Below are 17,386 nucleotides of genomic sequence, written 5' to 3'. Positions count from 1 at the left end.
GAAAACTGGAAATCTATAAGTATTAGAATGGAATTTAACCCATATTGCTCATCCTGCACAAAACTCAACTCAGAGTGGATCAGAGACCTAGGAATTAGACCAGAACTCCTGCACATGCTAGAAGAAAATGTAGGCCTAACACTCCAACATGTCAGCTCAGGAACTTACTTTTATTTTGTTTAATAAGACTCCTAAAGCAAAGAAGTAAAATTGCAAATCAATAAGTGGATGGCATCAAATTAAAAAGCTTTCTCACAGCAAAGGAAACCATCAAAAGCAGGAAGAGAGAACCTACAGAATGGGAGAAAATCTTTACTATCTGCTCCTCAGACAGAACACTAATAACCAGGATATAAAAAGAGCACAAAAACTTAGTACAAAAAAAAAAAAAACAAAAAACAAAAAACAAAAAAACCAAATAGCCCAATCAATAAATGGGCAAAGGAACTAAATAGATATTTCTCATAACAAAATATACAAAGGATCAACAAATATATGACAAAATATTTAACATTTCTAGCAATAAGAGAAATGCATATTAAAACCACACTGAAATTTAATCTCACTCCAGTCAGAATGTCAATTTTCAATGATACAAGTAACAAAATCTGCTGGGGAGGATGTGAGGAAAATGATACTCTTATACAAACCACTCTGGAAAGCAGTACGGACATTCCTTAGAAAACTGGGAATGGAACCACAATATGACCCAGCTAACCCATTCCTTGATACATGTCCAAAGGATTTAAAATCAACATACTACAGTGATGAAACCACATCATTGTTTATAGCAGCATAATTCACAACAGCTAAGCTGTGGAACAAACCTAGATGCCCCTCAACAGATGAATGGCTAAAGAAAATGTGATACATATATTAAAATGTACACACACAATGGAGTGTTAACTCAGATATAAAGAAGAATGTCTTTATGGCATTTGTTGGTAAATGGATGGAAATGGAGATTATCATGTTAAGTGAAATAAGCCAGTCAAAACAAAAAACAAAACAAACAAACAAAAAACAACCAAAGTTGAATGTTTTCTCTGATATGCAGAAGCTAATCCAAAATTAGAGGGGGTGGTTTAAAAAAGAACAGAAGTAACATCAGAGGAGTAGACAAAGGACAATGAAAGAAAGGGAGGAAGGATCTGACAGGGAACATCAGTGGAATGAATCTGACCTAACTTTTCTATGTACATATATGAGTATAACATAGTGAATCTCACTATTATGTACATCCATATGACACTAATTTTAAAAAAAACTACTTGAAAAAATAAAAACTTGAATAGAGTTTTCTGTGGGCGAGTATTGACTGGAATGAGGCACAATAAAATTTTCTAGGGCTATTCAAATGTCTTATATCCTTAAATATTTATATCAGTTTCAATGATGAAAATTTCTGGTCACCTTTTAAAATTTGAAGTCTAACTCCTTCAAAATCCTGTCAAAATTATTTTTTGCATCCTATGTCTTCATTTGAAAAAGCAAAAATAACTGTGATATAAAAACATACTTTACCCCTTTGGGTCTGAAGAAGCCATCAATACATGTCTCACAGTTTATACCAGCAGTGTTTTGTGTGCAGTTAATGCATACTCCCCCTCCGATGTACTTTCCATGTATATTTAAACTCAGATTTCTTCTGGCAACATTTTCATCATAATAGCACTCTTCAGCTTTTCCATGGCAATTGCATGCTACATTAGAAAATAATAAATTAGCAAACATTAATTTCAGATTTCAGACATATTTAAAAAGTATTTTCTGTTATAATTTATCATACATACACAAATACATTTAGAAAATATTTGGATTTATTGGATATATTAATAAGTTTGTGCTTTTAATGAAATATGAAATGATCAAAATATAAGCTGAATCATGAAACTGATGATATTTTACTGACTTTTGATTTATAAAAGTGAAACAGGTTCACATAGTTCAGCCTACAATTTCCTATTATAATAAAATATAAATTATTGAATGATAGTACTGAATTATTAGCAACTAGGTCATCTGTAATGAATAATTACTATATATGAATTTCAGTTTTAGACACTACATGTAAAAAAGAACATTCAGGTTATAATTCTTTTCCTTTACTACTAGTAACAACTAAAGCTTACTTTTTTTATATGCCAGACTCTATTCTAATTGTTTTATGGTTATTACAGTGGATTTAAATTGAAATAAATCTCTTTTCATGTATTAGGAACCCAAGCCACAAATAAGTACCCTAACTTAAAAAAGCTAACCTAATTTGTATTGGAAATCAAATTCTGAAGTTAGGTTCCAGAATCTGCACTTCTCACCAGGGCCACAGGCCTTCACATTCTACCTGGTGAATGATATAAGATACAAGGCAGGTATCCAGTAATCAGGACAAAGTGAGCACCAAGCAGTGCTGCATTTACATGTCCTCGCCTCTAATTACTAGTCATGTGATATGCAGAACTTCTTAATTTCACTAAGACTCAGTTTCCATATAAAACATGGATAGTCAATAGTAATTACCAGATATGAATATTTAAAAGCATTGAGTGAGATAATGCATGTAAAATCTTTAGCATAATGCTTTATAGATAAGTTCCCAATTGATTTGTCCTGCTCTTAGTCTTCCTTGTATTTTTCATGTTGCATTATAGAAAATCAAAAAAGTGAAAAATCACTTCCCCCAGAAAGGACAAAGCCCTCAAAAATCATGTGGAATTTCTATCAGGATGGGAACTAAAGAAAAATAATTTATACAGTATTCTTCCTTTTTTAAAAATTTGGTTTTTAGTTGTAGTTGGACACAATATCTTTATTTTATTTTTTTGTGGTGCTGAGGATCAAACCCAGGGCCTTGCACGTGCTAGGCGAGCACTCTACCACTGAGCCAAAACTCCAGCTCCAGTATTCTTCCTTTTCAACATCTCCCTCAGATGTTGAGTTTCTTATCTGTCCTTACCTTGGTATGGATGTGTGTGTGTCTACAGGTGTGCACATACATACACAGCTCAATTTTCCTTTTATATTAGAAAGCAGGACCATTTATACAGTGTTCTGAACTGTGAGATTTTACTAACAGTGAATTGTGTTGCTTTTATTCCACATTAGCATATACATCTTCTAAGGCTACCCAGGGTACTACCTCAGGTCCCTATTAATAGACAGTTACACTGTTTCCAGATTTCCCCATTAAATAACATTGCATACATTTTGGGAATACCAGGGCATGGTCTATAATTTTAAAATTGCTTCCTGTTTGTCAGTTGAGTAACTTTGAGGAGAAAATTCAAATCTTTGTATTATTTTAGTATTCAGACAGCTGTTTTGCAAATGCAAAAGAAGAATGCCAGACTACTAACTACTCACCTCAATGAATGTTAGTAGCAATAGTTGTAGCAATTGCATAATAATGATAAAAATCATGATAATATGCACTGTAAACCTATATGAGTACATCTATAGGCTAAATTCTTGGAAGTATAATTTCTAGTCAAAGTCCATAAAAGTTAAATTTTAGTAGCTTTAAAAATTCCCATCTAGATATGGTAGGGTAGATTTTCCCCCCAGTAATAAATATGATGGAATTGTTAACCAAAGCTTCACTAATTTTGTGTCATATCAATCCTTTTAAAACCATTTCTGGACACAGTAAGCATGCAAGAATTGGCTGAATGCTGACTTTACTAAGTTAAAATTATATTTTATTGTTGTAATTGGAACTTTATTATAAATGCAATCATCTTTTGCTTAAATTTTAAAGAAGATTTTTTTTCCTGAGAAGTTCATGTTTTCACCTTTGCTCATTTTTTTGCAGGTTTATTGAATTTTTTCTTATTGATAAATAAGTAAGGATATTCTCTCCTCCAAGTTTCTTTCAAGTACCTTCCCCAATTTGCTGACTTTGGATTTAGCATATAGTTATTTTTGCTACAGCAATGAAATTTCAAGCATCATTCTAGTGATCATATAGTAATAAGTACAAATCTCTATGTATTATAAATAATTTTTGTATTTAGGACAATACACAAGAATGCTTAAAGCATCCCATTTGAACATGTTAAAAAGAAATTGAAGATTTCTTTTTTTAAAGAGAGAGAGAGAAGAGAGAGAGAGAGAATTTGTAATATTTATTTTTCAGTTTTCGGTGAAAACTTTATTTTATTTTTATGTGGTGCTGAGGATAAAACCCAGCACCCTGCGCATGCCATGTGAGCGCGTTAATGCTTGAGCCACATCCCCAGCCCGAAATTGAGGATTTCTGATGCTGGTATAAACAGAGGGAAATACGGAGTAATGCAAATTTATGTGACTTAGAATCAGTGTTGCTGAGTATATTTATAACTGAGAGTTATTGCAGGTGTAACATCAATGCCTGGACAGTTCTTCCTCAGAGCTCCTACAGCCAGGACACTCTACCTATAGTCCTGGTTGCTGTCTATCAACACCCTGCCCAGTTCTATGTTCACGGACTCTGACAACAGGGACAACACCTGTCTATCAAAAAAAGAGCTATTTTTTTTTTTTTGCTGTCATTAGCAACTTGATGTTTAGCAGAATGTCTAAAACATGTGCTATGAAACTACCATATAAGTAAAGGATTAGCAATGTAATGAATATTAGTTGCTCTTTAGAGATAGATACATCTTGCCTTAAGTAAGCTAAACTGATGAAAATCCAAATTAAGTGATTTAGAAGATGATTATCCTTTAAATAGAGGGATTTATCATGTCACAGAAGAATTTATAAATATTAAGTCAATTGGAATGCAATTCAACTTGGAAATTGTTTTTTAATATAAACTTTTAGGAATGTATACATTTGCCCAAAGCACGTTGTTTATTTAAAGATTTTATGGTTAAGATGCCCATCTTTAATTTCTGGATCTTTGAAATATTTATTCTTCTTTTTGAAAATATAACCCACTCTCTGCCCTACAGAGAAAGACAAAATATTTTCATAATCTTAGGGTTTTAAATACATATCTCTATTTATCTATATAAATATACTTTATATATATATGGATAGATAAATAGATAGATAATAGCAAGTAGAAATATGCTTTGCTATAGTCTATTTCTGTGGCTGACAAGTTGAACTGGTCTTTTTATTGTGTGTGTGTGTGTGTGTGTGTGTGAAAAGTGTAAAAAATTTTGCAGAACTGCTTAATATTACGTAATTATAACTGTTTGATACAATGTCAAAGGCATCAGGAAGAATCCCTACCCTCAAATGCTTTTTCCACTGTGGTTGCTGATATTCCACAAGCCGCAAAAAACATTTAATCAAAATTTAAAGACGTTTGTGAGCAAATAGCTATACATATATTAATACCATCAAGCTATAGAAATAATGATGTCTTCCCTTTGTGATAATGAGGATGGAACAAAAAGGCATTATGCTAAGTGAAATATGCCAGGCACTACAAGGCAAATAAAGCACAATCTCATGTGTCAAATCAAGAAAAAATTTGCTCTCATGGAAGTTGAAAGTAGAATAAGGGTTCCAGAAGTCGGGAAGAGTAGGGAATAGGGAGAGCCAAAGTTGGTCAGTAGATACTGTTATAGTTTGGAGCTGAAGTGTTCTGCTCAGGTTCATCTGCTGAAACCTTAGTTCCCAATGCAATAATGTTCAGAAGTGAAGCTTTAGGGAAGTGATTGGATCACGTGGTCTCTGATCTCATCAACAGATTTATCTATTAACAGGTTCAAATTGAATTGACTGTTGGAAGGTATTGGGAACTGTAGGAGCTGGGGTCAGGTTGAAGGAAGGAAGACACTGGGGGTATAACCTGAAAGGGTACCTGGTCCCAAGTTGCTTCTCCCCACACCCCCGCCCCTCCTTGGCTGCTTTAAAGTGAGCTTTCTTCTACCTGTCTCTTCTGCCATGATGTCGCTGCCTTACCACAGGTCTAAAACTTCTGGAACTGTGAGCCAAAATAAATGTTTCCTCCTTTGAGTTGTTTTTTCCAGGTGTTTTGTCACAACAGAAAGCTAATTAACCAAAAGACATTGTTCTGTTGTTTTATTGCATAGTAGAGTAAATATTGGAAATGATAAAGTACTATATATTTCAAAGAAGTTGGAAGAGAGGATTTTGAATACTTACACCACAAAGAAATGATAAATATCTGTAGATATTCCTACCCTGATTTGAACATTATACACTGTGTATAATTATGTACTGAAATATCACAAGATACCCCACAAAGATGTAGAATTATTATGTGTCAATTAAAAAAAAGATAAGCATTCATTTCTCACAATTTTCATCTCCTGTCTCGTCACCTTTTACCCTTATACCCTTCCTAGATTCTGCCCTAAACAGTACCTCTAATAAGTATAATTATCAAATCCTAATGAATGAATTTTTTTCTGACAATAACCTGGTTGTAACATGTGAGGATAATTTCTCACCTTTGATTTCCCACACTTCATCAGACAATGAGTATGTAAGGACTATTTACTAGGAAGAAGGGGTAGAGCATCAGGCTGCCAAGGGAACAACTAGAAAGAATTAGAGCTAATACATGCTTCAGAACAATTTCCTAAGTGTATATGTTTGGGAGGCTAGCCTCCACACAGTCTAGGTTTTCATTAATGTTTATCTGCATTTCTATGAATATAAGTATATATATATATATATATATATATATATATATATATATATAGTGTATATAATGTAAAATATATTTATATTATATATAAAATATGCAAAATATATTTTATATTATATAATAAATATAATGTTAGAAGCATCAGGTTCGTCCTTATGATGATGTGTATGTAGTATGCTTTTACATGTTCTCATAATCTTTCCACAGTAGTAAATTCAAAAGAGTCAAATTAAAACAACCAAACCAGACCAAGTACCCTGGAAAACTAAGATAGCAAGGTAAAGAGTTCACCAGCTCTAGCCTTGGTTAAGATATACAAACTGGATATATGAGGGCAGTATCTAAAATCTCCACACGTCTATGCTACCCGAGTTCCAGGAGAGGAAGACAGACACACTCTGTAGGCTTCTCAAGAACATACCTTCACACTCGGTTTTCGTCAGAAAGGTCCCAGCTCTCCAAGGTTTCTGATGGAATCCTGGACAGCACTGATCGCAGCTCTCGCCACACGTGTTGTGCTCACACTCACAGCGTGATTTCTAGCCACAAAGTGGGAGATACTTTGAACATTATTTAGAACCACAGAGAGGGATTCCTTCTAAAAGGCAGTACAAAGAAGAGAAGACTTCTAGGCTATGTACTAAAATGTAAAACTGGGTCAGCCTGGGCAGGAAGCAGTGGGTACCTCTGATCAATACCAGCTTAGGGTGATCTAGGCTGGTTCTGGAATCAAGGGCTTAGATTTGGAAGAAATCAGTGAGGACCAATGGGGAGTGTTCTTGAACACCGAATTCTCTGATATGCTCAGGTTTTCTGAGTCAGATGTGTCGAGTTCAAGTCTTCACTCAAAGTATCCTTAAATTTTTTGGATTTAGCAAAAGAGAAGGGAGTTGATTCCCCCAACTCTGTATCTAGGGGCAGAGGAGGAACAGAAATCTAGTGTCCCTGGGCTAGCTCTCCTATCTGTGTGTGCTCTGAGTGGTCTCATTTGCCACATGCCACTGCCCTTCTAAGGTTGCCTGGTGGCTCTCAAAGCTTGGAAAACACCCCTGACAGCACATAAACAGGTAACAAGATACTCTAACTCTTTTCCAGAAAAACATACTAAGATTTTGAATCTTCCTAGGAGATAACATTATATGACCTATTAATTAGAAAACTAGGTATAAGTATAATGTCAATTATCATACAATTTTTGTTGAAGCAAAAGTAAAACAAAACCCAACTATGACTCTACCAACATTCACTGATCTTACTATTCAATATATTTCTTCTTTATACTGCTCAGTAGTTGATTGTGAATTTCACCGGTTTGTTTATGACAGAAAAAAATAGATGCTCGTTCATCTTCTTCTTTATGTTATGTTCACCTAATGCATTGTCATTAATGGAAAATTTTACCCAAAAGCATTCCAGCATTTTCTGGCCTGCTGATATCAACACTCTCCTGAATCCTCTTTCCCACCTATTCCTTATTGCTCCTGCCCTATCTGAGTCTCCTGTTCCATGGCCATTTATATATTTATTTCCATGCACATTTTTCATTTGCATTAATTTTTTGATTAAACATTTCTAAAGAAATGGACAGGTTGATTGATGGCAGGCATTCTCTAAAGCTAAATCATGCAGCAAGCTGTCATAGCTAGAGAAGCTTCAAAATAGATACCAGTTTAGAACATTTTTTGGAAAAAGAAAAAAAAAAAAAACCTAATCTGTTTTCTGATAATGTGATGGCTGACTTCAAAGTCTATCATCTTAACTGCCAGCTCTATTTCACCCTGGCATGGCTTTCTGTTACACTGTCTAAGTGGGGACCTGACACCCATTCACAGTGCTCCCTGCCTGCAAAGCGGCTCATGAAGCATTTTACAGCTGAGCACTTCATTTTGCCTAAGCATCCTATAAATATACATACATTTGTCGCTGGATCAAGTGGACAAGCCCTGGCATGACCATAGCAGATGCACATCCCTCCAACCGAAATATCCTTGACTGAGTAGTAATACTGCAAAAAGCAATCCAGAGAAGAAATCCTGTTAAGACGACTGCAGGGTGAAAGCCACAAAAGGGAACATTCAGTTGGAAACTTCATTTTTTGCTTTTATCCTTGGTTTGAAGCATGCTTCTATTTACTGAAGAAAAGTGAGGGCTCACAAAACAGATGAAGTAACTTCTAGATTTGTAATCATAGCCCAAAGAAAGAATGCCTCTAATTTATGTTAGGTGAGCATTTTATAAATTTCTTTCCCATAGGCAGTACAAAGGCCATGCGGGAGTACCCATTGCTAAAAGCAATTTTTAAATGGGACTAAGGACGGTAATTCTTCATAAAAGTTTTGCATGGTTTCTTCAGAGAAAGGCTCTTTAATTGTGATAATAGAAAACTGTATTCACAAATCACATGCAAGCTATTTTGTCTGGTAGATTTGAAAACAAACAACACATTTAGGGAAAATTGATAATAATGTACTTCTTACCCAAACGTTGAAGGATATAAAAAGGAACTGCAAATTCGATGTGCAGAACACTTGCCTCTTTTATTATTATGTTAAAATGTCCATATAATTACCTTTCTATTTGAAGCTAATAAAGGGGTATGATCCTAATTATTTTAATCTACCAGCTATTTTTAAAAAAGATTATTCATAATTACAGAGTTAGTATTATTAAAAATTTAATTAACATGTGCATAATTGTCAGAGCCCTTTACCTTATCATATGGAATCCAAGTATTACTCTCAATGGAAGACAGAACTATTATTCAAATATATACCTTAAAAAATCCCAGATTTAGTAATAATAAACATGTGGACACAGATCTGATTTCCCTAGCTAGAAATCCCTTTTATTCACTTACTCTTCTCCTCCCCCTCTTCCTCCTCCTCTTCCCCTACTTTCCTCTCCTTCTTCTTCCTTTTGTTTTTGTTATTTACATATAGTGTCTTTTAAAATATTTTTTATACATTATCGTATTTGATATGCCTAGACCTTGAACTAATGGAACTTGTTAGGAAATTGGGATAACATATAAATCTCCTTTTCACTTTATCACTTAATAATATTAATACAAATGGAGATATTTGCTCAAAAAGCTGGCATAGTAGTATTTGCAGATGCTTTTAAAATTGGGAAATTGATTTTAAATATAAATACATAATGTTTTGCTTTTGAATCATGAAGAGCTAAAATTCAATATCTTATTTTTATATATTTAAATTTGTATGTAGTGTTTATTAAACTTTAGTACTTTCAAAAAACACATTTATATGTTGAGTTGTACTGCACTATATTAAATGCTCATGTACAACACAGTCATAAATAATGGATGTGCACCCCAACTCCCACTCTGACTCTTGCAAAAGATGATAAAAGGAACACTAATTTATTTTCATTGATTTTTTTTTCCCTGATAGATATACTGTCGAGAAAGAATAAATTTCACTTCAATATTATTCAGTCTTTCTTGGTGTATATTTTTAAGTCACGCCAACATGGAAATTAAAAGTGATTTCTTGAAACATGCAAAGAATCTAAACATTGCTATAAGATAATGATTACTTCTGTATAATGCAATTGACAATACTTTGAAATATAGTATGCGGTAAAGTAGTTTCATTTTTGGAAAAAAACTGGGCACTAAAACTTCTGAAAATAGCTTTCATGGGGATAATTATAACTTTTGAAGTTATTTTGTGATGATGGAGCGGTTAGGTAGAGGAATTAAGTAATGAAAAGAAAAAACATGTGAGGAGTGTTCAGGAACTGTTGTATTCAGCTTAGTGGTAAAGCAATTTGGTGACTGGTGGTAGAAGTTTGATCTTGGTATGCTCCTTCTATAATTAAGTGCTTTCCCACAATGTTAATTTCTCTCTACCATCCTTTTTCTTACGATACCTCTGGCCTTACAGTGGATTTCTTGGTAGCATGGATTTGCCTTATGGATTTACGGCTGAATTGAATCTCAGGGTAATAATGTTGTATGGCATCATGTAAGGGAAGTGACATAAACCAGTGAATGGAGTACAGAGTAGACAGGCACAAAGAAGCACAATTATCACCCATAGCAATCTGAGATTGCCATCTATTTCACAATCTAACAAATCCCAGTTTCACATTGGAAAGCAGCACTTCTGTTAGCTCTATGGTCAAAAATTTGTGGAAAAGAAGCTTTAACCCTTTGTTTTCCTTTGTTACATTCTATTCAAAAAGAAAAATCAAACAGTATGTAGTATCCCTTTTCTCTAATAGTAGTGTTATTTTTTTTTTAAACTGCGGCTCATGATTAAAAAGTGTATTTCTTAGTGAGGGTCATAGCAAAAAAGTATATCAAAGCCCCTGTCCTTTCAGTAATAACTCAGCAAAATTATACTAATAGGACAGGTCACCTAATGTGAAAAAGACTACTTCTGTACTCAGACTTCAAAAAAAGGGGGGGGGGTATGAACTAGACATTATGATACTCATTTAACAAAAGTGGAAATTAAAGTTTAAGAACATGAAAAAGGTTTGACAAATTCTACACACCTAATAAGTTGCAGACTTCAATTTGAACTAAAGAATGTCCACTGAATTTTAAAATCTTTGCTAATAACTACTTGTACAAATCATTGAAAGATTTCTTTTTTAAATTTTTTAACAGACAATTAAAAAGATGGGCATTATATCATTCACAGGCTCATTCACAGTCATTATAACTTACTCTTCTTGTGACAATGGGGTCAATCTCTCTTGGGTCTTTGTGAGCAAACATCATCAAGTCGGCATTCAAGGTGCGGATTCTTTGGAATCTCAGGCGGATATAGCGAGCAGAGGTGAATTCTAGCAGTTCAGGAGAAGGATCATCAGCACTTGGTCTTCCATTGATCAGAGAAATGTGAATCTGCACAATGTGGGGAATAATTGAACACTCAAGTTTACCAAAATTAGATATGTTTTTATTTGTTTCTATAAAATAAAAGTAGGTCCCTGTTCTCCCATTTAGACAGATGCAGGCTCACATGTACTCACCAGACGACAGCGAGGTAATTGATATATTTTTTGGTTCTTCTAATATCCAAGCATGCAATTCATTTGCTTATATCTTATAAACTATATACTACAACTACCTATATCCTCTATTCTAGGACATTGCAACATCGTCCCTTCCTAGGATTTCCATAAATTCATAAATCAACTTTTTCTGAAAATTATTGCACCCTAAGTTATTGAAAAATATGATACATAGTGGGACAAACTTAGTAAAAAAAAGTGGGGGAGAGGGAGCAGTTAGAAAATATCTGACAAAAGCAAGAACCCATCAGGAACTTAATTCTGAACTTGAAATCATCTCTCTCTCTATGCGTATACATATTTACGCGCGCGCACATACACACAAACACACACACACATATATATACACATATATAAAATATAGAAAGTAAAAATTGATAGATTATAGTGAAAACTAGACAAACTTATGCCCAGGGTAACAAATTTTTAGTAGAGTATGGTTTTTTTGTTTGTTATTGTGATTCATTTACATTTTAGTAATTGGTAGAACAAAAGGACAAAAATGTACCAAGGACATAACATACCCTATGAAAAATATACTGTATGAAAATATGTTAAATCTGGATGAAATGGAGAATCTTTTAGGAAAATAATTTAACACAATTGACACAAAAGAAATACAATCTAATCAGACAATTTTTTAATGTAAAAATGGAGATATGCCCGGAATCTTTGCTCCAAACTCATACCAAAGATGGCTTACTTTCACAGGGCTATCTTGAGAGCAGAAAATTCTAATGAAGGATAAACTGTTGAACAAAATAAAAAGAATTCCTGGTACAAATAAAGGAATTATGTCCCTGACATCTAAAGAACTCTTATAAATTAACAAGGGAAAAGACCAACAATACAACACAAAAATGGTTTAAAAAGACATAAAGACAATTTTGAAAAAAAATAGAAATGTAATAATTGCTTTTTAAACTATTGATAAAAATGCCAAAGTTCACTCATAATAAGATAAATGTTGATTAAAAGGATATGGATAAATTTTCTCCCATATCTTTAGGTTGATAAAATTCCTCAATACTGGTAATACTGGTAATAATCTCTGATGGCAAGACTAAGGGATGCAAGACTAAGGGGTATTGAAAAATGTTTCAGAAAGCCAGGTTAGCAATAACTGTCAAAATGAGAAATGCAGAGTTTTTGACCTAGAAATTCTACTTTGGGGAATTATCCTACAGATATGAAATAATACACATATCATATTACATATGGACTATGTTAAATAGACTAAACGTTTCCATTACTCCTGCCCCAATTTATATACCGAATCCTTAATTTTAATGTGATGATATTTAGAGGTGAGGCCTTTGAGCAGTAATTGGGCCATAAGAATGGGCCCTCAAAGAACAGAATTAATACCCAAAGAGAATACAAGTGTGTTACCTTATTTCAACCATGGGACAGTACTAGAAGTCAGCAGTCTTCAGTTCAGGAAAAGTCTTCATCATAACCCAACCATACCATGCTGGCACTCTAATCTCAAACTTCTAGCCTCCAGAATTTTGAGAAATAAGTTTCTATTGTTTACAAGTCACCCAGTCTATGGAATTTTGTTATAGTGACTTGAATGAGTACAAGTAATATTTTTTCAGCATATTTGGTGTTACAGCAAAAAAAAAAAAAAAAACAGGAAATGATCAGATATCCATCAATGTTTGACCAGTTGAAGTTATACTGAAATATGTGTGATAATAAAAAATAAAAGATCCATAATATAATGATAGAAAGAACTACTTTTAATTTTTTGCACTATATAAATGGATTCCTACCTGTGCAATAAATTTAGTCTAAACAAAATTTTTAAGGAATTTGAAATTAAGTGATAGGTTTTGAACTGAAAATGCATATATTGACACAGGGCTAAGGAGACAGGAACACTAGAAGTGGGAGATCTGTGCCAGGGCAGGAGATGTTCTGGTGTAGGACAATCCATGTGCACACTGGGGACCTGTGACTCAAGGTCATCCCCTGGGATTTTTCATCTACTTTTTCAAGATTATATATCCTGTTTTAATTATATTTTTGACAGGAGAGGCAATGATATCTATTTCTATTCCTAACATCCTGCATTTAGATAATCCCAGTAAGCATTTTACAAACTGACTGCCAATAAACTATTTGAGTCACTAGAGAAATATAGCAAACTCTGAGATGAGAAACTAATTCTGATGTCACAAAGAAGACTCAAAATGCCTCATGATCAGAATGTGAAATATTCTAGCTAGTTGAATTTAAAGTGGATACTAAGTGAAGAATAAATTCATATAATCAACAAATTGGAACATGGTAAAATGTAAGTTCACCTAAAGCACTGCATCTTAAACCACTGAATACCTTCTAATGTAGGAAATTCTAAGAGTAAAGTAGATCTTGTGTATGTCACAATTCTGGCATTTAGCAGGTGAGCCAATAAATATTTAAAATTAAGTTGTCTTCATTACTTAAAGAGACATCAATTAAATGTTAAAAGAATGAACAAACAAAAGCTTGAAGTCCTTAAAACTAGTATCTCTTAAAGGTTAATTTTTGCATCCAAACAAAGTCACCAGTGCCCTTGAATTCATGCTTACATTTCTTTCAAGTTTTCCCTGAACTTTTCCCTAAAGTGTTTTTTGAAACAAATGAAAAAATTAATATTCTTTTAAGATTATAGTTTTCAAAAGTTATTAATGTATCTTTGGTGTTAATGTTATAGTGAACCACATTTGTGTTATTTAAAGAGTCAGAAATCTCTCACTTAAACAAAGACTTAAAAAAAAAATTAGGTGTCTATGTTCTCATTTAGGTTACTAACCCACATGAGAGATCCATGAAATATTCAGCAAAAGAACACTTCTCCTCACAGCTTTGGTATTTTCCTCCAGCTACTCTGCCAAGAGATCTTGTGAATATGGCTCATCCCAAGCTGTTTCTGGGATATAAAACCAGCCAGCTGTTTGGCCATGTGTGTGCAGCTTCCTTGCGTCGTTTTTTTTTTTTTCTTTCTTTTTTTCCCCCTTCCTTTTTCCCCCACTCTCCTTCAAAATAAATCAGAACATTGGATAAGATATTTCCACTGGCACGATGCTGTGTAATTTCAAGTTTACTGGATGGTTTAACTAACTTCCTGATTCCCTATGGGGTGACAACTGCAAAGTGTCTATCTTCAAGAAAGATGAAAGAATTAGACCCCAAGACCGCGGTTGTCTTGCTGTGAGGCCCTGGGAAATCCATGGCAGTCTACTGTCTTCTGAAATTCTTTCTATTACAGACATGTTGGTGGGTGTATGTTCATGCTGTCACAGGAATTCTTTCCAACTGAAAATATCCGACTATGATTATCCACTAAGCTTTTGAGCTTTTAAAATTGCATGTTTTTTTTTTCCCTGAAATGAGCTTTCAGAAAAATAAAGGGGAAAACACATCAGAATATCTTTTTTTTTTAAATTACTAAATGCCTATATCAAAATTACACTGTATTCACCCAAATAATTCTGGTATTAAAAGGTTAAGCATACTGCATTATAACCTTTCCATTAAAGATGGATAAGAGTTATATGTATCTATGGCATTTTTTTTTTTGCTTTAGAATATCTTTTAAAATATTTTGTGTATCAAATAATGAAATTCATAGTATGAAAAATTGCCCCTTATTGTATGACTATGTCTATTTTGGATTGCTGGAAGTGCTATGGTCTCCTTACGCTTCCCAAATGATACAAGTTTGTTGAGGGAATGGATGGACGGGAGACCACTGAAAGAGCATTAGGGAAATCAGTATCAGAAATCTTGAAATAAGTAGTGGAAGTGGATGAAGTTGAAATGTGATATGCTTTCTTAGAACACTTTCAAAATCTTTTTTTTTTTAATTATCAATCTCCAAAGAGGGTGCCAATGAGGTAGGTACCACAAGTTGAAAGTAAACAGACCCCATAAGTTTAAACAATGAGTTCATATGTGTAGGGTGAGATTAGCTACTTATATCTGTGACTAAATAATTTATGTATAAAATGAGTGGATGATTGGATGAGGCATCTGGGAACTTGTTAAATCATTCATTTTGGGGGGATACCAGGGATTGAACTCAGGGGCACTCAACCACTGAGCCACATCCCCAGCCCTATTTTGAATTTTTTTTTTTTTAGAGACAGAGTCTCACTGAATTGCTTAGCACCTCACTTTTGCTGAGGCTGGCTTGGAACCCAAGATCCTCCTGTCTCAGCCTCCTGAGCTGCTGGGATTAAAGGCATGTGCCACCATGCCTGGCAATCCAATCATTCTTAACATGGTATTATTTCAGGGAGGGAGAGTAAGATTATAAAGATAACTTTTAAAAAAGAGTCAATCACTTTTATTCAAGTCTGTGAAAAAAAAAATGAGTTTAAAAAAGGAAAGTAAGCTGTAGACTACTTTGAAAGGGGGGAAAGTTCAACAATTTGTCATGTGTTCCCAGCACAAGGTAAAGGCTCTCTGGTTCTGGCTCTGGATGGAAAACTGGGAGCTTTCTAGACTACACTTCACCTGTGTTCCTACTATTCCAAAGCGTCCTCCATTTCGTTGCCCCTGCTCTTGGGAAAGTCACCAATGTCCTTCACCTTTTTAGTATGTGAAATAACCAATTATCAGTTCTTACCAGAGTCAGCAATTGAAAAACCTTGATTACTCCATTGATATCTAGGACACATAGTTTTTGTTTGGCTCCCCTTCCCTGGCTATCCCATCTCAATCTCTGTCACTACTATAGAATGATTTTCCCTTAACAAAAATGCTTTGGACCTGAAGTATTTTAGAATCCTTACATTTTGAATTTTGAAATGTATATGTATGTATGTATATATATATATATATATATATATATATATATATATATATAGAGAGAGAGAGAGAGAGAGAGAGAGAGAGAGAGATATCTTCCAGATGGGACCTGCTTTCAAACAAAAAACTCATTAATGTTTCATATATACCTTATACACATAGCCTAAAAGTAATTTATGTAATACTTTTAATGCATTTGTATATTGACTGTGACCTATCAGGTGAGTCAGGTGTGGAATTTTCCAGTTATAGTATCCTATGGTGCCATGTCAGCTCAAACTTTGGAGCATTTCATAGTTTGGATGTTTAGAATAAAGATCCTCACCCTGTACCTTAACTCTTCCCTAACTTGCTAATATTAGAGCACCACAGTGCACAGTCCTTTACTTCTGCTCTGGCCACACTTACTCAGTCATCCTATCAAAGCACCTGGCTTCCAATACCATCTACTGTGATATCTCTCACACAGAAACTCCAGGTCTGGTCTCTTCTCTCTGAAGTTTAGAATGCAGCAACCAACTGTCCACTCGCTGAAGTTACTAGGCTCAAGTTCATCCCAAAGGAGTTCCTGCTTTTCATACACAGTCTTCCCAACATTACTAATTCTTCCCATCCTTTTACCTACTTCTGACTTACTTCTTTTGTTTTCTAACATCCTATGTCAAATTTATTTGCAAATCTTGTTGGCTTTACTTTCAAAATATGTCCAGCATCTAATCACTTATTACTACCTCCACTAAAACCATCTCAGTTCAAGCTTTCCTCTTATTTCACCTGGGGCACTAATGTTGGTTGTTTCTCTATTCACTGGACAGGAGCCCAAGAGCTTAGAAGTTTCTATTTTGTTAACTGATGTAATCCCTAGCAGACACTGGATAGCATCTGTTAAAAATAAAGTGCTAAAAAATTATTGAATAAATAAAA

The 17,386-nt window shown here is 34.1% G+C and overlaps 1 protein-coding gene across 6 annotated transcripts in view; it reads right to left on the bottom strand.

The window, feature by feature from the left end:
* Lama2 (laminin subunit alpha 2) overlaps positions 1-17,386 on the bottom strand; it is a 564,351-nt gene that overhangs the window by 334,794 nt on the left and 212,171 nt on the right. For all 6 annotated transcript variants that reach the window (XM_058581074.1, XM_058581053.1, XM_058581067.1 and 3 more), the window contains exons 5-8: positions 11,310-11,489; positions 8,526-8,615; positions 7,032-7,149; positions 1,525-1,703 (exon numbers count right to left, since the gene is read on the bottom strand). In XM_058581074.1, coding sequence (XP_058437057.1) covers positions 1,525-1,703; positions 7,032-7,149; positions 8,526-8,615; positions 11,310-11,489 — 567 coding nt within the window. The remainder of the gene's footprint in view (positions 1-1,524; positions 1,704-7,031; positions 7,150-8,525; positions 8,616-11,309; positions 11,490-17,386) is intronic.

The sequence above is a fragment of the Marmota monax genome, unplaced genomic scaffold (genome assembly GCF_021218885.2).
Source record: "Marmota monax isolate L192 unplaced genomic scaffold, Marmota_monax_Labrador192_F-V1.1 WCK01_AAM20220418_F8-fsc00030, whole genome shotgun sequence".
NCBI classification, from domain to species: domain Eukaryota; kingdom Metazoa; phylum Chordata; class Mammalia; order Rodentia; family Sciuridae; genus Marmota; species Marmota monax.
The sequence above is the reverse complement of the archived record's forward strand: the minus strand, read 5'-3'. Positions and strand labels throughout refer to the sequence as shown.